The sequence below is a fragment of the Lineus longissimus genome, chromosome 13, assembly GCF_910592395.1.
Source record: "Lineus longissimus chromosome 13, tnLinLong1.2, whole genome shotgun sequence".
Taxonomy (NCBI): Eukaryota; Metazoa; Nemertea; class Pilidiophora; order Heteronemertea; family Lineidae; genus Lineus; species Lineus longissimus.
The window spans coordinates 399,405-420,950 of NC_088320.1; the positions used below are offsets into that span (position 1 = coordinate 399,405).

The 21,546-nt window shown below is 42.0% G+C and overlaps 4 protein-coding genes across 8 annotated transcripts; 1 reads left to right on the top strand and 3 right to left on the bottom strand.

Moving 5' to 3' along the window:
- Window positions 1-540: 540 nt before the first annotated feature.
- LOC135497964 (UPAR/Ly6 domain-containing protein qvr-like) lies at window positions 541-5,695 on the bottom strand. Of its 2 annotated transcripts, XM_064788022.1 has the most exons (4): window positions 5,550-5,695; window positions 2,889-2,927; window positions 1,488-1,631; window positions 541-1,027 (listed from the first exon to the last, which is right to left on the bottom strand). In XM_064788022.1, exons 1-4 carry the CDS (start codon window positions 5,596-5,598, stop codon window positions 807-809), a joined length of 453 nt encoding a protein of 150 aa, XP_064644092.1. In that variant the 5' UTR covers window positions 5,599-5,695; the 3' UTR covers window positions 541-806. The 2 variants fall into 2 exon arrangements, with proteins under 2 accessions (XP_064644092.1, XP_064644093.1); XM_064788023.1 differs by lacking the exons at window positions 2,889-2,927; window positions 5,550-5,695 and adding an exon at window positions 2,053-2,639.
- On the top strand, window positions 3,578-12,032 carry LOC135497963 (uncharacterized). Of its 3 annotated transcripts, none has more exons than XR_010448978.1 (7): window positions 3,578-3,915; window positions 7,041-7,211; window positions 7,488-9,473; window positions 9,643-9,956; window positions 10,246-10,433; window positions 11,059-11,198; window positions 11,483-12,032. XR_010448978.1 is itself a non-coding variant. In XM_064788021.1 (3 exons), exons 2-3 carry the CDS (start codon window positions 7,046-7,048, stop codon window positions 8,675-8,677), a joined length of 1,356 nt encoding a protein of 451 aa, XP_064644091.1. In that variant the 5' UTR covers window positions 6,037-6,209; window positions 7,041-7,045; the 3' UTR covers window positions 8,678-9,518. The 3 variants fall into 3 exon arrangements, 1 of the variants encoding a protein (XP_064644091.1); XR_010448977.1 differs by lacking the exon at window positions 3,578-3,915 and adding an exon at window positions 6,037-6,209; XM_064788021.1 differs by lacking the exons at window positions 3,578-3,915; window positions 9,643-9,956; window positions 10,246-10,433; window positions 11,059-11,198; window positions 11,483-12,032 and adding an exon at window positions 6,037-6,209 and having other exon boundaries at window positions 7,488-9,518.
- On the bottom strand, window positions 11,905-15,985 carry LOC135498318 (neuronal acetylcholine receptor subunit alpha-10-like). Its single transcript, XM_064788571.1, has 6 exons — window positions 15,664-15,985; window positions 15,166-15,299; window positions 14,176-14,220; window positions 13,726-13,835; window positions 12,670-13,229; window positions 11,905-12,407 (listed from the first exon to the last, which is right to left on the bottom strand). Exons 1-6 carry the CDS (start codon window positions 15,764-15,766, stop codon window positions 11,905-11,907), a joined length of 1,455 nt encoding a protein of 484 aa, XP_064644641.1. The 5' UTR covers window positions 15,767-15,985.
- A 654-nt stretch (window positions 15,986-16,639) lies between these two features.
- LOC135497904 (uncharacterized) lies at window positions 16,640-20,947 on the bottom strand. Of its 2 annotated transcripts, none has more exons than XM_064787897.1 (7): window positions 20,578-20,947; window positions 19,785-19,825; window positions 18,796-19,060; window positions 18,380-18,445; window positions 18,141-18,233; window positions 17,773-17,883; window positions 16,640-17,311 (listed from the first exon to the last, which is right to left on the bottom strand). In XM_064787897.1, the coding sequence occupies exons 1-7, from the start codon at window positions 20,633-20,635 to the stop codon at window positions 17,238-17,240; spliced, it is 708 nt and encodes a 235-aa protein (XP_064643967.1). In that variant the 5' UTR covers window positions 20,636-20,947; the 3' UTR covers window positions 16,640-17,237. The 2 variants fall into 2 exon arrangements, with proteins under 2 accessions (XP_064643967.1, XP_064643966.1); XM_064787896.1 differs by having other exon boundaries at window positions 18,063-18,233; window positions 20,578-20,945.
- Between the last annotated feature and the right edge of the window lie 599 nt (window positions 20,948-21,546).

Genomic DNA, 21,546 nt, shown 5'->3' on the forward strand with positions numbered 1-21,546 from the left:
TTCAAGTGTGAAGTTTCATATGTATAGGCCGGGTTAAGCTGGCGTGATGTTTCATGAAAACATGGAAGTCTGAACTGAATACCTATTCCTTCATGGCTAACGCATGCTATAAACATGCAGCGGTGTTTCAGCATCAGACTCTTAATCAACTGGTTTTGTTAATTATAAATTAAGTTTGGTTTAGGTAAAACAGGCCTGGGTCAATCACGGAGTCCAATCGATACGACCGTATTGAGTAGGGAATAGATTTCCCGTAACGATAGACCCACCCGATCTTTTGTGACTGGTGAAATGAGTAGATAAGGGTGTATCATCAAAAGCGCCAACGGCACCGGCTAAATTACCGCTGAGGTTGAGCGTAGTTTAGTCGCAGCGACGATAAAAGAATGGGGTGCTCTAATGGAATGGCCTTTGGCTGCTAAACTTGTCATACATATTGTGAATGATGTACAAGCATTTGGATTGATTTGATTTGATTTGATTCGGTTCTCGATTTAACTTTATTTGTATCATGAAAGAAAACAAAAGAAGTACCAACCTATTATTTATTTACAACATTAAAACTTGTCATTTGCATTATATCACAGTTTGGTTTTGTTAGACTTACGTAAAGATACGATGCTGCCCACGCGATTTGCGCAAATCTTTCCTGTGAAACGCGTTGCACCGCGCATCACACGGCGACGATGGCCATACAGCTTACAAAAAGTTATCGCCATCTCGTGGGCTGCAGCTAAACTCTACAGTTCATCTGTTATTTCCCAGCACCCAACACCTGAACGTGAAAGTGGTGTCCAGACCATGTATCACGTGCACCCATACAACGCTAATACTGAAGTCAGTACAGATAAGGTCACTGTAGTCAGTGTATGGTATCTTCCGTTAATACTTAAACTTGAATTGCACTTGTCTCTTCCACACATACAGATAAATCCGTTGCCATATTTCTCCTTCCTGCAATCATCGCTGACGATGAGATGAAAGTTCTCCATCGCATAGGTACAGGTTCGCTCCAACCACATGGTCCCTGAAGATTAAATCATGATTTCGTATATAAACAAAAATGCAAATATCCTTTTGTGAGTGAGGTTATTGTACTCAGCGGGACAACTTGGATAAGACAGTTCCAGCAAAGGGAAATCTGTCAGAAAACCAGGACTTGTGGAGCCGGCTATACATATGAATCTGGGCTTCTGACCAACTTGTCAGTGAGATGGTGATGCGCCTTCGTTTCAGGAAAACTTCGACAGCCTACAGTAATGGCTGCGAAAGTAGACAGTTTAGTCGGGAACCATTTTAGGATGAAGAAAAATCAAGTCATCCTACGGTCTGCTTGGCTCTTCAAAGAGAATGTTCATCCAATCTAAACCCGAAGTCGATTGGCCTTCTAGATTCTAGATAAGAATATGCATAAGCACACTTCTAACTTGACACATGTACCAGTACAGCTTATGCCCAGCTGTACATCAGGATATATCTTAGCTTACCGTTCTTCCGCCTTGCCCACTTGACACACATGCCCTTTTTGCACATGCCCACTCGCACATCGGGATGCAGGTCGAAGTCGGTACCATTGTTGGCACACGTGCTGTTCTTGGCATCACCTTCACAGAAATAACATTCTATCTCGCCTGAAAAAAGCAATAATCTGAGGTGGGGTCTTCTCCCTCTTCTGCGTTTGGAAATCTGAGCTCCGTTGTTCAACCAAACAAAATTAGAGCACTGGGCCTACCCTAACTAGTTTAGACAACGGCAATAGTATTCAAGTTAGTGCCAATTAAGCGACTTCTGAGCAACCGTGATTCATTTTCTCGCCGGGATGGCCACTCTCACATTTGACACAGTGCTCAAGTTGCCAAGGATCCCATGTGACCATCTTCTGATGACATTAATGACATTTTTTTGGCCAAACCTTCGCTTGGATCGAGACAGGTCATCAACTCTCGATCCATATGAACAATCAGATTTATAACATCGACACACTGACCAAATCACTGCTTCGGAAGAGAGTGACAATCCTCCTTATACTTGTGTCAGTATTCCAAGACTTACCCTCCCCCATGTCTCCACCAGTTGATGTCAGAAAAGAACATAAAAGTATCACTGTAAACCTGCGAATTTCCATAGTCAGCTTTCCTGAGTCGAATTGCCAGTCATGGCAATGACGCAGTTCATTTTATCAAGAACAAGTTCACTTTGACTTACAAGACCGAAGTTGATTCTTGTATGACAACAAGCAGATGTGGCCAGTAGACCACAGAGACATACACAATGTAAACGTCTGTGCGCAGTGTGGTAAAGTTTGACGAGAGAATTTCTGATCATGCATAAAATGGACAATTCGACAATGCCTTTATAGGTGGCATTTATCTGTTGAAGACGAGTACAATACCATAAATCCGGTAATCTCGATCACCTGTCTTGCTCGGGGACTATCGATCTCAAATGGTAATGGGTGTCAGTTGAGTGTAATGCCGCGCGAAATGCAAACTACATACTATCATGAGAATCCTTTTCCCTTTTTTCTGCTCAAAATGAAGAAACATCATCAGCCCCAAAAAAATTTGGCTTTGAAAATTTTTCAGAATTTTGAACTGATGAACAAATTCAACTCTGAAGGATGAAAAAATGTCTAAGTCCAAATATTTTTTTCACTTTTTTTTCTGCTCAAAATGAAGAAACATCATCAGCCCCCAAAAATTTTGACTTTGAAAATTTTTCAGAATTTTAAACTTATGAATAAGTTCAACAATTTTGGTGGGAAAACCTAATCATGCATTTTGTCCCCGGATTTTCAATTTCACTAACTAGACCACCCCGGTAACGCGACCATTCAACCTCGGTCCCATGATTGGTTGGGTTACCGGTGTTCCACTCTATATACTTACTGGCATACTCTTTAAATGCAGTCACTGTACAACAGAACGCTGAAAAAAGGGAAGAATCAGTCAATGCATTCATTATGACATGGAATGTCCTAGCCCAGACCGTTGGTTCAGAGTTTACCAGGGTATCACCAAGTCTCGATCGTTGGTTTGGTTTGTTAATTCCAACGAAAATCACCTCGGTCGTTTCTTCTGTAAAGAAAGTGAACTATTGTGGCATTAATCCTAACGTTTGAGCGTCTACGATGAGACGAGATTGATGAACGTGGTCTTCTGAACTCGAACAGTATAAACTGAAGTACAAACTGCTTCCAGGCATTCGAGGTAATAGTCACTCCGTAGGATGTTGCATCGGCGCATGGGGTTCGACGCTGTTAATGTAGCCAGGAGCGTATACGATAGCGCTAGCGCTGGGAAGTAGCTCCACCACTGCCCGTTCGCGTCCGCTAGGGTACACAATGGTACCACATCAGAAGGTCATGCAGAGAATCGATTGATTGATTGAAATCAACCAATAGGAAATGGGAATTTTGTTTCCTGATTCCCTAGCTGAGGGTTAATAACTTTATCATCATAACTACATTAAACAAAGCGACATGAGTACGATGAAAGGGAGATGCATTTCCCTATTGGAACAGCTGGACTTTCTCTTCATGGAGGCAGTCGGGGATGTACTATTATATGGATATGAGCGAGGACCTGGACATGCAACATGTTGCCAGTGTGATATGCCTCAATCAATGGATCTTGATTTACTTGATTCTATCACGTGTGGGGAGAATGGAAGTTGCACAGATTCTGGGTTGTGGTCACTGTATCGCGTTTATTATTTGATTCATCATGCTACCAGACATCACAAGTCACGCACCGTCAAACTATTGATATTCATAGTCACGATAGGACTGCTTACATATCAAATAAGACTGCATTGACTATCTGTTTGCACACTTCAAACACACTAGTGACCACGGCAGCGGTGGATCTTACAGTCCAGGACACAAGTGAGAGTTCATTGCGAGAGTTCCAAAAGGTTTCAGTTATATTATGACTGGGTTTTAACTTGTTAAGAAGTTCGAAAATAAATTCTGGCAAGTACTGGTGTTGTTTAGTGCCCCTACTGTTACGATTCACATCGTTAAAAAAAAGTTTGGAGAAAAGAATTTCAGATGCTGGGTATTTTTTGTGTTTCCTGTACATTTTCATGTACATTGACTGAAGTTTTTCACTGCTCACCCTTCAACACCAGTACCTTGTCAGAGGAGCTTTTTCTAACTTTATGACAGTTTTTACCCTGTGTGGTTTGAGGTGGTTGGGATGTTGATGTGTTTTCTGACATAAAACGGTGATTGGTGCGAATCCGCCTTCCACATCCACTATTACAAGGTTTAACGGATCATGAGTAGCATTGGCTCGATTGACAAGTTGGAGGAAAAAAGACACCAGCATATTTCAACACTGCCGGCGTGTGCTTGTGGCGAGCTATGTTGCTCAGTAAGAGCTAGGAGTAAGAAAACAGTACCTTGTATGACACTGTAACAGACATCACAAGTCATACTCTAATTTCTAATTTTCGGCCCGGAATAAGGCCTCACTCAAGCCTTATCACTAGAAACGTTTCCTCTACTTCCCAGCTCATAGCTCTTACATATATGTTAGGCGTGTGCTGACGTCCAACAGGGTCTCAACAGTTCAAATATTATTGCAAGTGATTACATTCGGCCTGAAATGTTAGTCTTCTAACCTGTGGGCTTCCGTTAAAATTCAAACCACAATCAAATATATTTAAACCAAATGTTTATAATTCAAAGTGCCTTGTCAAAACACTATCAGCAGGAAAGTAGGCGGATTTAGATTTCCCTTGACTAAATACTTAATACATGAGACAAAACACGACCGTGGTTCACCGATACAAATAGCTGACCAGTTCAAGCACTGTTGGGGATCTTATCGCCAAAACGAGAAGAATAATATACACATCTTCATCAGTTGAATGTGTTGAATTCTTATTTTTGCTGCTGGATCAAAACCATCGTATGACCAAGCGGGATAGCCTTGTCTCTCGTTGTCAATGCGCTTTCTTTCACGCACCAACCTTTCAAGTTAAATCTTCGAGCATACATTATTTTGGTTCACAACATTGATATCTGTGTTGTACCTCTGCTTCGAAGTTCTCCTATCCCATCCTTCTGGTTGTGGATGCGTATTATGAATTATGTATTATGTGGGTGCGTATTAGATTATGAAACAGTGGTCATTTGATTCAACTGCGTCTGCATTCATGCAACGCGGATGAAGGGCCGCAAAGTAATAGCAGTTGCCCTGTCCAGCAGAGTTCAAACGAGGTAATATTTCAACCATCAGTTTACCGCAGGCGATGTATCTCAACAGTGCGAGTCAAGGTTGGTAATAGGTAAACCTGAAATCCAAAATCAATTAGAACTCCTTCAGAATTAAGTGAATGCCTATTTAAAACCTGGGAGGCTCTTCTCTAGAAAACAAAGAACACCTTCCCAACCGTAGATGCAAACAATGAACCTCTTTTTTCACGATCATGCATCAAAGGCTTCTCCAACTCTCTTGGAGCTGCAACATGAACGGATGGGAAATGGAATCGCGAACAAAGTCAAGCGCGATGACAAACACCGATGACATAGGCCTACTTACCAAAGATGAGCACAATGCAAGCCTGAATTGTCCATTTAATCCCACCCATGGTTATAAGATAGTCACATTTTAATGATTTAGTAGGCCAAATTCGACGTGCAATAGGTTAGAAAGACACCTAATCGGTCAATCGACTGTTTCACAATGCAGGCCTGTTTGGCCTGAGCAGTCTGTTGGGTTTAGACTATTGCCATTGTATAATGCATTCATAACATGCGCGTATTGTGATATTGTTAACGGTGTGTGTCACATGTGACAATAAGGCCTAGCCAAGCACAACGAAACACGATATGGAATTCTCAATTGATAAATTTGTGTCATTTTCAAGTAAATACGATCATAGAATGATAAAGATAATTTGGATTCACTCGTTAGTTTGTTTGAGAGTGAATCCACACAAATCATCTCTCTGTGCGCTATGCGGGCTAAAAGAAGGCACCAAGGACCATACTGCATGTATCATCTATACATATATATAAAATCGCAATTAGTCCACACTTGAGTGAGCATGCCATGTTCTATGGGGGGCACATCATGATATCGGCTAAGAAACGGCTATACGCCTTACACTCTACGAGCTGCCTTCCTCCAAACAGTATCAAAAGTTTCAATCGTCCTGTCATTCAAGTCCCAAATGATACAACAATACCAAGACGTGCAGTAAGTGTTAAACAATCTCAATTTAGTTTCGAATTTGCAAAAATGGAATTTTGACAGTAAGACATTGACTCTGCGATTGAAATCGGACACAGTCGTGGTTACCTCGGAATTCCTTGCATCAGGCCAAGGTGGCCTTGGACGCCAACTCCTTCGCAACCATGCGTGCACCTTAGAAAGCTATTGCAGGCGGACCATCATCAAAGTTGATACAATTAGGCATGAAGTATAAGAGGTGATACTTAGTGGCAAGAAAAAGGCACTAAGCATTATGAGGGTGTTGTCCATGAACATTTCAAAGCATTTCAAAGAGGTCAAGCTAACAAAAATTCATTTTCTCCCTCGAAAAAAGTCAGAAAGCATGACGTAATTATACTTTACTCCACCTAACAATAACATTATAATATGTAGTCGCTCAGCTAATCTGAATTTCATAACGTCTTCTTGGTATCAGAGAGCTTTCTCTAAGTATATTCCTTGTATCTCTCGATGGTCGATAGGTTTAGAATCTTAGCACGGCGACCCCATGAACTTCATAAATGACTTCACACTGAGGAATCCTGAGGATCTTATAGCTAAGCTAATGCTTGGATATATTATTTTTCTGCAGCTTTATCCCCGCTTGATCCACCCTTATTGCTCGCGGTATATGGCAACAAAATATGTATTCTAGTTTTGATAAAGATTGTGGTATCATTCCTACTCCCGGGTATAGTCTTCTCTCTCGTCTTTGAAATATCTGGCCGAACCAGACAGACAGCAGTGTTAGGCTCCCAATCAAAGTTTGGCGTCAAACTCAAAACTTTGGCATTCTTAGTGTTGTTTGTTTTTTAGACTGAATGACGATGCCTGCATCTGGATGTAAGAAGATTTTGATAGTTCACGGCTACTTACTCCAGGATTCTGGATCATGTGTCTACGTGCGGAATCTGGCCACCGGCTTCCATATGCAGGGGCATCATGTGACAATTGCCTGTCAGGATATTCATGCTGAAAAGCTGAAAGGTAATATCTAATAAAAGTCGGAGTATTCTATTCTTGTTTCAATACCTGAGTGCAGCAATTGACGATGCTAGTGCAAGTACTAGACCTGAGTGTCATTTTTGTGTGAAGACTGAGTTAATGTAATGTCTATCTGCGATTTCCAGAATGCCGTGTGCTTTCACCAGCCTTCTGGAATCAGAACACATTCCTATTGGAATAACTGTAGTAGTTATGAATGCATGTCTGATATTTTGTGTCAATGATTGGTTGACTATTTCATGTTACCCGTTATTGCAGATATCGTGCATAAAACTGAAGACGTGAACTTCCCAGAGAACGATGGCGTCACTGCCTTCATACCGATGCCTCCCTTTATGAACCACGTCCTGCCTGTCTACTTTTACAACCCTTATGAAGGATACAACGCCAAGACCATTGTTGAGATGACCGAACAGGAAGGCGAAGAGCACATTCAGTTTGTCTCAAAGCGACTGGCTGACTTGATCAGTGTTCACAGTTACGACTTTATTATGACAAACCACTGTCTGTTTAGCCCTATCAATGTCAAGAGGGCGCTCGAGATGTGCGGGAAGAGTATTCCTTACGTCAGCAAGATCCATGGAAGTGCACTCAATACCATAGCAGCGAAGGATAAACGCTGGTTGCCGTTTATTTACGAGGGTCTCCGCGGTGCGAAGAAGATCATTTGCGGCACAAGGTATATGCAAATGAGGTTATTTGATGTACTGACAGAAACCCTTCCTCCCGCGAGCATAATACCTTGCGGCGTCAATACAGCTTTATTTTCAGGCTTTCCTCGCGTTCCTCGTAGGAATAGACCATTCAACATCATATTTTGGAGCCATATTCTCAACACGAAAGGAATAGGTGAACTCCTTTTGGCAATTTCGCACGTTAAAGGAAAACACCCGAACATCCAGTTCCACGTGGCTGGGACGGGAATGTATGTTGATAACTTCCAACGAATGATTGAAGCTCTCGACGAAGGCGATGCTGCAAAATTCGAAGCCAATGCATTCAAGAATGATTTCGTAGCGAAGCACGTTGAAGTGAAATCTCTTTTCAAGAAGATTGATACCGATTTCATTAAGTACCATGGCTTCCTGACGCATGACATCCTTGCCCCCCTACTTGCAACCTGTGACATCATGGTGGCACCGAGTAAAGCAGATGAAGCGTTCGGTATGGTCACAATTGAGGCGCTGGCTGCGGGGGTTTATCCTGTTGTAGCCGACCACAGTGGACTCTCAAACGTCGTCGATATAATCTCATCCTACGACTCAGCAGTGACGAATTGTATGAAGATTCCTTACCCCGACGGCAGGATTGATGTAGGAGAGCTAATCGCGGCGGTGAATAGGGCGGTCGAATTCGTAAAGTCGAGTGATGATCAACTGGCGGGGAGGTTAAGGACTATCAGCAAGAATCTAGATTGGAAGGAAGTGTGTGACATGATAATGAACTAAAGAGACATTTCGCCTATGTGGATTGATCCGGCTGACAAGACATCGGAAAAACAAAAAAATACCCTGAAGAATTCATTTAAATTTCACTTCGCTGTCCAATGATGAAGTCATTAACAAACATTCTAACCGCTCTATATCCTCCACCCACCACTAGAAACACTTAAGAATTGGATTTCTATGGTGAGGTAGGCGAACTCTATCCCACAACACATTAAAATCATTTGTAGTCTTCATGTTAAATAAAAGTCGCTCAGCTCACAGACTATTAGCGCCTAGGCTGACAGGATAGGCGGCCCTTGAATATCATACTCATCATTCGAGTGCCGTCCAACATTTCTGCTCTGTGTATCATTTGATTGTTCGTACATGTATTGGCAATAAAAAACCACTCAGATAGAAAACTCATTTGGACCGTGATCACGATGCTCAGTCCGGATTAAAGTGTCACGCAGTATTCATCGACCAGTCTGATGAGATTGGCAAGTTCCGCTGCTAATGGTACTTTGGCTGTCTAACTTATGAGCAGTGAAGTGATACCATTCATCGAAATGACATTGGCTATAAATTTGCATAGTGGGAACCAATTTAGTTTCAAATTGTAGACGTTTGAGGCGCATTTGGTATTGCGTTAGTTGATACTCTCTACGGCCGTTAAACGTTTAGGTGGTGTACCAAAATCTCGGAAACATGATAATCGGGACTTTAGTTTAGTGTAACCATCAACATTCGACAGAAGAACAAATGGATTATAACGCAGCTCTTATCATAATAACGACTTCGATCCTTTCTGTACTAGGTAGGTAGTATATCGTTTTGCGATTTTCTGAAGATTAAAACAATAACATCTGTAATAACAATAACATCTGTCTTGATTTCGTAGCAATTAACAAAGAGGTCTTAGTGCGTACTGACAAAGCTCCCTTTTAAGATTTAAAGATTATTTGAGGATGAATTTATTTCTTCAGGGACTGAACGTCCTGTTGGCGTCTGGCCCCTCGACTCTATCTCCAGGTTGCGAGATGTGTCGGGAAATGAAAACCACATGACCCAATCCAACACAAAGTTTGTAGAGTGGTCGAGCGGCATTGGCGAGACAGCTGTACGCCTCTCCAACGATAACGTTATCACGATACTTCAAAAGGATGGCGCAGATTCAATGAATTGCGGAGGGAGCTTTACCTTGATGTTCCATGTTCACATTAGAAGTTTGACTTCTCTGTTCTTCCGTTGGCATGGAAAAATGGGTTACGGATCCATGGCGAGGATATCTAACGGTCAGGTAAGTGGTATCAGTCAATTAGAAGAGCGTGTATGGTGATTGAGGACATGCTGTAGGGATGCACAAGAAATTGTATTACAAATCGACATGAACTTTCCAACATAAACCGTCGCGGATTATTTTATTTGCATCTTTTATTGTGTTGTTTGTGCTCATCATCTAAACTAACTACCAGCCGAGACTGATAGCACTTTCTCCATTTATTTAGCAAGTAAGGAAGAGCGGCATACACCAATAAACAACCTTAACGGAACCAGTTATCATATTTTCAAAATCTTTTAATCGTCAGCCCTGGTTGATTCTGCGCAGAAGTTCACTTCAGCCCCTTCTCCTCTTTCGCGTGCCAATTCGATTGAAATCTACGCAATGGAACTTCGTCGCCTTTTCATATGACTCCGAGACCAGAGAGGCCCTGGCTTGTGTGAATGACCAGTGTGCATCTGCCAAATCAACTGGAAAGCCTGGGGAAAAGCACATGTGAGTTCAGTATTGCTTTAAGCTGACACTTCATTAAGTAGTGGACACTGAAGACATGATCATGATTTTATAATTCACTTTTAATATCTGGTATTGACACGATTGAAGTTATTGATATATATACTATATAAATGATGCTTATATAGCGCAGTATCCAGACAATTGTCCGCTCAATGCGCTTTACAATGGAAAACCCCAACTCATCCAAAGGCCTCCCGAAAGAGGTGGGTTTTCAGAAGGACTCTGAATGAGCTAAGGTTGTCGCACAATCTCAGTCGCTCGGGTAGAGCATTCCAGAGCTGTGGGGCTGCGAGAGAGAAAGCCCGGTCACCGTATGATGGTACAACCGGCTTTGGACTCACCCGCAGCCTGACACACCCCCGCGATCGCAGGTCAAACGAGTGAGACTGCGCGACAATGAGCTCGGAACAATTCCGTCACCATACGTTTAGTGTGGGTGCGTGTGTGTGGTGGGGGGGGGGGGGGCATTTACACCCATAAACTGCACATGAAGTCGCCCATATGGTGTATTGGAGATATTGTTTCCGTTAAATAACTACTATCTTTGGAAGCTAAACGCAAAAGCGTTTTTATGGAACAACGTTCACCTCTAAAATCTTTGTAGGGCCTATGGTAAAATGACGATCAGAAGTCAGTCAAGAGGCAAAGAAGGACTAAAGCTTGCCTGCATCCGCCTTTACAGAATCAACTTAAACAAAAAGGAACTTCTCAGGATGGCGATCCTCCACCTAAACTGCACTGATCGTAAGAAAATATTAGCAAATTGACTTGATGATACCTTAGATATTCGTACTTCGTTGTTGGTGAAGGGTTGCGAAACCTGCATTAGTTGAATGTGAAGATAACATAACAGAGAGATGATAAAAAGTGTTTCCCCTGCTCTGATCATTTGCAACACCACAAATATCGTTCAACTGAATGAACTCGAGAAACAGGTAAGACTCGGGTCTTTTTGGCATGGACCTGATTTTCACTTCTTACCATTGGCATTGCGGTCAACTAAGATTCGTCTGTTTTTACCATTGCAGATTCCATTATGACACCAGCTATGTTATTCAGAAAGTACTCAAAAGCAGTGCCTCTCTCTGACGTCACATGGACTTCTGACGTCACAGGTCGAGGGCCCCTCAAATGTCTTTTCGAATGTCACACACGTGACAAGTGCTCTGCTGTCAACCTCGATACCAAAGGTCAAAACTGCCGTATGGGATCTTACACGAGTGAATCATTACTTACAACAGGAGACGAGGATGCATATGTCGCTTCCAATCTCAATTAACGATACAACCTTGGATGAGGATTTCTTTCGTTTCCAGTTTAATCGGTGTTCCTGGCTAGTTGTATCTGCATATTTATTTTAGTATACATTCCCTAAACTACTGATAGAACTTATAGTCACACGTGTCCGAAGAGATTTCCGGGGTTGGGTCAGCTTGGTTGTTTGTCCAGCCTATGTGAGTGGTATGATAATCAACATGACCACCGAAGACACAACAGTTACCAGCATGAACAGCATGAAGAAAAACCTATCAAGAATTTCAGCGGCGACCTTCCAGCTGTTTGCGTACTTTCCGCTACCAGGGTGATTGTCTTGTTCGTAGGAATCTTGATTGTGCATGACGAACTGGACACGCCTCATTTCTGGTTCTTTTGCACTAATTATTGGGATAATCGTGCTGATGTCTGTTGTCATGGTAGCAGTGCTGCCCCCTATCATTGATACAGTATCAGAACTAGGGCTTGGCTGCACTTGGACGATTTTGGTTGTCGTTTCCAGTTTAAGCTCCGCGACTGCTTTACGCTTGAATGCGATCACTGCCAGAATTCTGAAGACTAGTGTCTTTGCCCAGTTGGGGACGGGTTTGTCCGGGTCGTGGTGATGGATGTTGAGTACAAGCATCGCCAGCACGACAGACGTAGCTGAGAGGCCAATCAAAAGGGTGAGGTAGATGGCTGGAAGAAGATGGGAGACTATTATTGAAGAACTATAGAAGCGAGTCTAAACGATTTTAAGTCACACTGACCAACTGTCGCACTGACTACGCAGTCAGACGTTGTCTGGTTTAAGAATCATCGAAGTGATTAGCGGCCTTCCGAGTCCGAGTTATTGTGGTTGATTTTTGACTGGGCAGTATAATGACTGAATAACTTCACTCAAAAAGAACGGCATATTCAAGCGCTCTCTTTTCATAGCAGGAGCAGATAATGTGCTTACAGATGAGTGAGGTTGTCTCCGATGTCTTGGGTAGTGTTTCAGCTATGATTAGCTGGTAGACCGTGAACGCCAACAGGATTGTCACACTGAACGAGATTTTCTCTCCGGCTTCACTCGGCATGTAGAAAGTCATCGTCACGAGCAGGGATATGAAGACACACGGACTAATGAGATGGACCCAGTAGTATCCCGTCCGCCTCTTTAGAGTCAGATTGAGTGTGAACTCTGACAAAGTCAGGTAACCAGTCGGTGAGCCCTCCGTTGGAAAACTTCTATCTCCTACTTCCTGTTTTGCTGACACGAGATCCCATTCAGTACTGTTGATGTAGAAGAGCGTCGACGAGTCATCTAACATCGTTGTCAACTGTAAGAAGTCTTTCAAGTGAGTTGTGGAGATGATCGGTATGGGGCAGACTTGTGTATCGAATGGGAATCGCGTCATGTCCAGTTTGCACGAGACTTCGAACACCCCAGTGACTATCCATAGAACTATACCATAGTTGTAGACGACCGCTCTGTTCTTAGCTTCTGCGGACAAGTCGTAACTCAGGACGTTGACACTAGGAAGTTATGAGAAAAAAATAGTCGGTTGTGAAGATTTAAGCAACGCTCGTTTTCAGAAGAGGCGTCTAGCGATAGATCCGTCTTTTGCGAATCGTATCTAAATCGGAAAATGAGCTTGTTTGTTTGCTTGAATGACGATTTCTGCTGTGGACTTCTTAGAGCTTCTTGTCTAAGAAGAGATCAGAATGTGCGGTAAAAGAGTGCTACCATATCTTGACTTGTTTCTGCATCGTGTAGAGCGTTTTTATCTCTAACCTGTGTCTAGCAGTCACACAGCACTTCTATTAGGTGGGTCTTATTCTAAGCTTGGCATGTACAGGAATAAAAGCGTGTTCCTGCTTGGTCGCAAAGCTGGCAAAGCTACACAATTGTTTTGGATTCGAAAGCTGAATGATGTGGCTGTCGTCATCTAATGATACGCTTGCTCTCAATCTCCCCCTAGTCCCCTTTAAAGTTATTGTGATCATACTATCTTCAGAACGAGCGGTTTACCTGTTCCCTATTCCTAAATCTGGTTTCCAGATGTCCTCAATGGGAAGAAAGGTTTGGGTAATTCCGCCATAGGCTGTAGAGTCCCATCGCAAGTGTACATCAGACCACATCTGGAAATAGGCCAATGTATAGGTGTTCAAAACATAATACATGTATAACCGCACTCGTGTATATTTTAAATGATGGCCGACAATTTAGCCTAACTCTCGAATCGTGATCATTTCAAGTAATGGCCGACGATTAGACCCTACTTTCTCACAAAACTTATATCAATTTCATTTACTTGATGTACCAGTTTTACAACAGGAATATCGTCCTGGTTTGCATTTGCTTGTGTTGGTTAAGATGGGGAGGCAATCTACTAGTAGAGTGTTCACGTCCTTGCAGGTACGAATTCAATGTTTCTTTGATGCAACTGCATCTGAGTCGCCGAATTGTTGCATCTCTTACCAAATTGATCGAAGCAGAGATAGTCAAAACCTGCGAGCGATCATCCTGAAAGTGAAAAATGTCAAAATCAGCATCGCGACATTTTGCAAGTTCTGCAAAAAGCAACATGGGGTCATATGCACGTTTTCTGATAAAATTTTGTCAACGTACGGGCCAGGCTTTGTTCTCATACACTACAATGCTCTTCGAAACGTCGTGGAAAGACGGACATTATACAGATGGAGAACCAAAAGAAACTTTAACCAGCCAAACAAAGCCTGTCTTGCATGCGTTGGCATGGGAAACAAGTCTGGCAGGATATCATGTCGAGCAACATAGGAGATCAACACAGAAATTAAGTCGTATAATTAGTTACCAGCGATCAAATTGTGACGTCATTCATTAGTTGACCCCATGTCGTATATTTTTCAAGACAACAAAACCTGCTTTGATTGCCATAATTGCAAATTATTGTGCGCAGTTTAGGCAGTGGTCACATATTGTGGAATATCAAGCTTTGTTTATCGGCTAAACTATTCCATATTGCGTGATAAAAGCTATTGTACTTAACACATTTCCTGTTTTCGATGAAATAGTGCGCAAATAATCGAATGTTTGCAGCCTTCATTATCCCTATTTCCGGCAGCCGACTTGACTCATAATGTAGTGTTTTCAGGCAAGTCCTGTTCAAACTTAGCAACCATTAGAACATGTGTCCTAAATTTCGGCTTCATCGCCTAAAATATTTCTCGCACTATCAAGCCCAAATATGATGATTTTTTGTTTAGGTTCCGTTTTAATCCAAGTTCTTTAAGCCGTGTCTTATGTGACTATGTGGCAATTTCTATGGTCCGGGACGATTGCCACTTTTGTACTTAAATTGATGTAAAATTATTCGGCCTTCATCGAGGAAGATTTTTAATCTTTGATCTATTCCAGGTTTTTGCTTTAGGATTTCAAATTCTAGCCAAAAATTGTGGTGCCTAAGGTCAACCATTACCTATAACTTACCAATGAAATGATCTGGTTTATACCTGTGAAGACCGTTACTGATAAAGCTGTCAATGGATCCGCCACAGGCCTCACTCGTTCGTCGTACCCATTGAGGAGATCGGCCAGCAGAAGGTCCTCGCTTGTTATGTTGGCTGGGTGAAAATCAAATACATGTAGCTGAAACTTAGTGACGAGTAAGTTTGCCAGACAATGAAGAAATAAAGCATGGAAGGTGAATGGCATTATAGTTTTCATTTAAATGTGAAATGAGTGAAGCACTCCAGACCCAAGTTATTTTAAACGACGCTGGAATCGAAGCATATCAAGGATGTTTAAGAATCTCATTACGCGATTGCACAACTTTTCGTATATTCGAATCCGAAAAGCAACAGTGTACTATCCCCTTGGTCTTATTATTTCAACTTTCAATAAATTTGTATCGTGAAATTTGGAAAACCATGTCAGGCCAATTCTCGTTGACTGTAAAGTCATCCTCCCAAATCCAAAGGAACTTACCTGCCCATGATGTGAGCCCAGTTGCCCCTGAGAGACATTGACTGATGATGAGAACTGCGACCAGGATGCTTGTCCATGAAGATATGGTCCTTTGAGATTCCATGTTTGGGATTTTTGACAAACCTCAGTAATTTAACAACGTATCGGATTTAATTCTGGAAATAACCACTATTACCCATTGTGAAATGAGTCCATCCGCCGAACAAGCGTTAAATGTTCTCTGCGTAGCTGCTTTCAACTCTCACAATCACATGATTATTATATAATCCTATCAGTGGCTCTCCATAACCATGGCAAACAGAACGTCACGCATGTGCTGTCATAAAGTGCACCCTATGGTTGTGACTAGTCACGTGACAATTGGCTATGACGTCACTTGTCAATTCATCCAATCGAATCGTTCTAGATTTGATCGAGGCCAGGCGAAGGAAGGCACCCAGATGTGTTTTGATTCTCAAGACTATCCCATGAAAAAGTCATCGGGCAAAATAAACGTGAATTTACATTCGTTGACTAGTCTGGTTTTACAGGACACATTCCTCTGTAGGCTTTATTTCAGCAAACCTAAGGTCCACATTATCATGAATTGCGTGGCTGTCTTCGGTAATTAGGACTCGTGTGCCTAATGTCAATATTGTGTTCCGTCATATGGAGATTGACTTAGCTTTGTCCGGCGGGAAAATCTAGCAAGTCATAGAACAACTAATAGGGTCTCATAAAACACAATATTGGCCTTTTTCACAGGTTATATGAGCTAATGTTGGGATGGTTCCAGAAATATTCACATTTGACCTAGTTCCTTGTGGTAACGTTTCTTCAAATGGTATCCAGGGAGGTTGGATAAACCGCATATTTGTGTGGACGGTTATATCCACTCAAAGACTTGTGAATTTGTCGAACAGTGTACGGACACAAATATGATCTGTGATGCTGAATTCGCAGTGGTGGAAATCCAAGCCATAAGAAAGTGTTTTATTATAGAATTTATTGTCTCTCTTATTACATGTATAAACTTTTAAGTCTAGAATGAAAGTGTTTCATTTGAAAAGGCATTCTCTTATAAATCTCTTATCAATATATAGGCCTGTATATCGTTGCTAACGTTTACCGTGGGAAGTCATTACATCAGGACAAGTTGAGTTGATTGTGATGAGTATCATGTGTCTTCGGTAGTGTTAGAGCACATTCACCGTTGGAGATGCGAGGGCAAGAAATTGGTCAAGTGTTTTTCATATCCAGAGATAAGCAAGGAAACACCCGGACCTAAGGAAGGCAACCATACCTTGGTTGTCAAATATGCTGCTAACTCAATTTTCACAAAAATGCACATGTCCCCTTCTTGCTCTAGCATTCCCAAGTCCCCTTCATTGTCTCACATTGTTACAGTTTCACCTCTAACTTTCCTCAATGCTGCTTAATGGTTGCTGCCTTGTCCTTCATCACAATGGCGGTCATGGCTCTCAGTATAGCCTCTTCCAATGCTCGATCCGCAAAACAGTAACAGTTTAATCCTCACTTGGTCTTTGGCTCCCTTTTTGGTATATCTCTTGGTTGTCTCCATCACTCCATATAGTTTATTGTGACTTGTCTGACATCTTTTCTCTCATCTCTAGTAAAGCTGTCAACACTGCATTTTCCATCTCTTTTGCTGTAAATAGTTTTGCAGTAGTTTTTATTTTTCTGTAGGACCGATGTGATCGCATAATCATATAATATCCCACGGAAATGGTTCAAGGAGGCAAAATACTAGCACATTTTGTAAGATCTACACCATTGGTTTCTTGAGTCATGAACGTGGACATTTTCAGGAATCCTATGTTACACCAGCCGAGCTTAAACCATCAGGTGATACAAGGTTTTACACGGTTTTCCCTGTGAGAGTATAGAATTTACTGTAACAACGGAACTTCATGAGGACTGCTCGTGGTTCAGTCCGGTCAGGTATTTTCAGATCCGCAGCGGTGAAATGTATTTTATTAGACTTTTTACTTTTCTGTAACCACTACGCTTGCAAAGCGGATTTTATAACTTCTGATTGATTTATACAACCTGTACAACTATCATCTCAAATCATTTGAACATTTGAGAATGGATGAATAGCATTATTACCTGATGGCTTCTCCCCCTTCTTGGGCTCTTCCCTTCTGGCTGGCTCCGATACCGCGGATGCCGCATCCTGTCGTTTTCGTTGGTTGTTTCTCGCCTTAAGCAAACTAAGTGCTGTAACAAAGACACGAGGTCAAGTATTTACGACATTAGAAGCAGAGGCCACGATGCAAGGCTACTTTTTGGACTTAACATTTTTTCATCCTTCAGAGTGTGTAATATTTCGGCTATCATGCGCTTCTACTCCAATGCATTTACTATTGAATTGAATGCAGCACGGAGTCATCATTCACCTCTGTCTATTTGATCCTTTGAAAACGGATGGTTCAACCACTGGCCAGCATCGTCATCTGTTTCGACCACATCCGTACCTAGTGAATCGCTATCTTTTGATGGCTTCTGTTTCGGCGCCAATTTGTCGTCTGCCTTCATATCCTGTTCTCGTGTGCCGACATGCTTAGGGTCTGAAATGAAAAAGAAACATTGGCTTGATAACCGTGTTTTTAAATTCCATGTCTCCACATGGTCAACATCCTACTAGCAATGGATCGTAAAGTTCCTCAATCGGGTAATCTCCCCGCGATCCATCTCTCGAAAAAGTTATGCTTACCAAAGCCACTGATTTGGTGATCTTGTGTTCTCTTCGGCTTTGCTTGCAGTTGGTTCAACTCCAACACTGAAATGATAGAATATAGTCATTTGTCAATACAGGACCACTCACAAAGGTTAACGCTTCTGGGTGTGACACTGTGGTATACCAGCCGTCTTAAACTAGGTAGATACTCTGTGGCAGGTGGAGCATCTCGACTTTGAACTGCAGTCGACATACCGTAGTGTTGCCGACTGACTACGAGGAGTCATGGTCGAAAGAAACAGACCAAAAACAAAGCTTTGGAGATCTCTTGATATAGCTCATGTATTTTGCTATCATTACTTTGACGGCAGAATCAGTGGTTACGATGTATGGGACATCAAAAGACACCTTTAAGCCATTGTTGGTGATGGGTGTGAAGAGCACTTTCTTACCTAGTCTTCGAGCAGTGTTCAGACGAGCAGCGAACTTGGCAAACTCCTTTACAATCCTGACATCATTTTCTGGCAGCCTCTCAAGAATTGTCTCGACCTCCTCTTGTGTCCAGCCATGATCGGTGAGGATGTCGTCAGCTTCGCCTGCCTTCACATCTTTCTTGGGTGCGGTGCTCCCTGTTCTCCGATCTTGGCGCCGGATATTGAGATCAGATATTATTTCGTCCTGTTGGCGAGCTTCGCGCTGGTTGAGCTTTTCGTCAAGCTGAAGAAGAGCGCAGAGTTATAGAGTGTTGACCTCAATAATATTTTTAATCGATACTACATGTACCAGTTGTAGTAGATAAGAATGGCATATTTGCCGGGTCTATGAAAATGCCCCTCTTCATTAATATTTTGCTTTAGAAAACTTCTGGCTGACCATTCTCTCGACTATTACACGATGCCCATTCTATGATGCCTGGTCTTTGCAGTACCAATATGTAAGGTTTGCTTCTGCCATTAGGTCAAAAAACTACAGCATCATATCATAAGATGCAAGGCCTCCAAGGAAATAGCCTCATTGGATTTGGAAGTACCAGTACTGTGGCAGTACAATTCAATCTACGACATCAATTTAAGACATTGATGACTCCTGTCGGGTTGCACTATCTGACTGCCTTATCAAATTCGAACACGGACAAGCCCAAACGCCTTCTGACGCCGGTAACTTTGGCATGTGTTTACATAAATTTGTGCAAACATATTTGACCTGTCTCCAGCTTCAACATACTTGAGCGATGACATCTTAACACAATATGTAAGTACTGCCTTCGTGGCCGGGCAACGTTTATGGACAGCGAGTCACCGTCTTTTTTTAATCATTATTATCCCAAACTATATGGCATCGACGTTATATCAAAACTCCACGCGTGTTGTTTCCACTGATATTGCAGTGATCATGGTGATCAGTTTGTTTTTGAGAGTTAGGAGTTGTTCGGTTCACTTACTATTTCCTTTAGGTCGGCCAAGACGTCCGCGTCTAGTTTTGCTGAATAACAATAAATGAAAAAAGTCATGGATATATTCAAATAGTTCTTACATTGAGTCTCACGGATGTATTGCCTTAGCTTGGCCTGAGACATATGCAAGAGACGCATCCTATCGTGTAACCTGGCTCGGTAAATAGAGACTTGTTTTTGTTGAATAAACAATCATTTACTATTTCGTGGTGGTTATAATAGAATATGATGGCCATTCAAAAGCGAACTGAATCAGTGTTTTTTCACAAAACACAGAAATACTATGAGACCAAGTGGATGGACCAATTCTGACATCCTCCGCCTCTTTATAAGGAGGAAGCATACACTAGAAGTAATAGTCATGTGAATGTCCTGCCGAGGACAGCAGTAGATAGGGTTATACTTGGCACGAATATGGTTCTGTATAATTTCTGACACATACGCTTTCCAACTACTTGTACTTTGTTATCAATTTAAAAGTTCGATTTACCAATAAAGTAGGATCAAGGTATTCATCTCTTATATTGGTATATGCTGATGATTTCTCTAGATTGTAAGGGGGGGATCTGAGGCCAACCTTTCCCTCCGCGAGGCTTCTGCTTCACAGAACCCGAGGGACATAGGACACACAGAACAGGGGGGGGGGGGGGTGACCCCGGCGTATACGTAATTGCGAATCGGTACATTTCCTTCGATATTGCTTTATCAACCCATGATGTGTCACGGATGATGATATGTTGGATAACCAATTACCAATTAATACAGAATAGAGTATACTAACCAGGTGCTGCCGAACTAAGGACAACGACACACGCCCAAACTGGTATCCACAAATGCATATTCCCTTTGGCAGCTAGCTTGTTAAATGCAATAAGTGACGACTCTCGAACAGATGTTCGTCAAAACACGCTTCAAGTCGAAGTACTAATATTCCTTTCTGAAATTTCAATGAATTCAAAAGGTCAATTCGAATGACTCGTCAGGACGCAACTTGAGGATATGTGGGTTAGTCAACTTCTTCTGATCGTGCAGTAAAGAGTGCCTACTCAAGTTCTGATAAATGATGAAATGAAATATTTCAACACAGATCGTCATTTCAAGTATGCCTTCCTTGAAAAAATACCGCTGGTTTATTATTAGACAATGATTGTCATAACGATTATTTTCCAGGTCGCAGGTCATAGGATCGGTTCACACATGTCGTTTCTTCCTTATTGTTGCATGCACATGCACCATTCAACAGTCTTGGTGAATGCCTTATCATTGATAAGCTTGATTATCTCTATGACAATGTTTTCGTGGGCATTGTGTGCTTGCTATCTCAATATTTCATCAGATTTTAAGTTATTTGTAAATATAACATTGAATATATATTGTTATAGAGATCTGTTCAAACAGTTTGTTCGCAGATAATAAGCAGAAATCGAGAAGATGCATGCCTTTATTATAAGACAACGGCCGCTTGTCTATTCATGAAAAACAGGAAGCATATCAGTGACTTTAATACGTTTTGACGGAAGCGCATTGAACCTGGGCGTGTCGGGTTTGATTTGACTCAGTTCTAATTTTGTACCAAGATGGCATGAAACACAAGCGGATGCCAAATACATTGAAGTCAACGATTGATTCAAATTACAACTCCAGCACACATGGACTGGGTTGTCTCTGCAAAGATCGGTTTGATTCCGAAGTGATTTGTTGGGAGACTTTGCATCACAGACGAGATGTATCGACCGACACCAGAAGTCGT

What these genes read in the sequence shown, in the direction of transcription:
- LOC135497904 (XM_064787896.1), bottom strand. Translation starts at nt 20,635, where the DNA reads ATGCATTTGTGGATACCAGTTTGGGCGTGTGTCGTTGTCCTTAGTTCG. An exon ending in TGGCCGACCTAAAGGAAATA is followed by an intron (nt 19,061 to 19,784) that starts GTAAGTGAACCG and finishes GCTCTTCTTCAG; the next exon opens with CTTGACGAAAAGCTCAACCA. An exon ending in AAAGGATCAAATAGACAGAG is followed by an intron (nt 17,884 to 18,062) that starts GTGAATGATGAC and finishes TCTTTGTTACAG; the next exon opens with CACTTAGTTTGCTTAAGGCG.
- LOC135497964 (XM_064788022.1), bottom strand. Translation starts at nt 5,598, where the DNA reads ATGGGTGGGATTAAATGGACAATTCAGGCTTGCATTGTGCTCATCTTT. An exon ending in TTGCATTGTGCTCATCTTTG is followed by an intron (nt 2,928 to 5,549) that starts GTAAGTAGGCCT and finishes CCCTTTTTTCAG; the next exon opens with CGTTCTGTTGTACAGTGACT. An exon ending in TGCATTTAAAGAGTATGCCA is followed by an intron (nt 1,632 to 2,888) that starts GTAAGTATATAG and finishes TGCTTTTTTCAG; the next exon opens with GCGAGATAGAATGTTATTTC.
- LOC135497963 (XM_064788021.1), top strand. Translation starts at nt 7,046, where the DNA reads ATGACGATGCCTGCATCTGGATGTAAGAAGATTTTGATAGTTCACGGC. An exon ending in TCATGCTGAAAAGCTGAAAG is followed by an intron (nt 7,212 to 7,487) that starts GTAATATCTAAT and finishes CCGTTATTGCAG; the next exon opens with ATATCGTGCATAAAACTGAA.
- LOC135498318 (XM_064788571.1), bottom strand. Translation starts at nt 15,766, where the DNA reads ATGGAATCTCAAAGGACCATATCTTCATGGACAAGCATCCTGGTCGCA. An exon ending in TCTCTGCTTCGATCAATTTG is followed by an intron (nt 13,836 to 14,175) that starts GTAAGAGATGCA and finishes GCCTATTTCCAG; the next exon opens with ATGTGGTCTGATGTACACTT. An exon ending in GGAGACAACCTCACTCATCT is followed by an intron (nt 12,408 to 12,669) that starts GTAAGCACATTA and finishes ATCTTCTTCCAG; the next exon opens with CCATCTACCTCACCCTTTTG.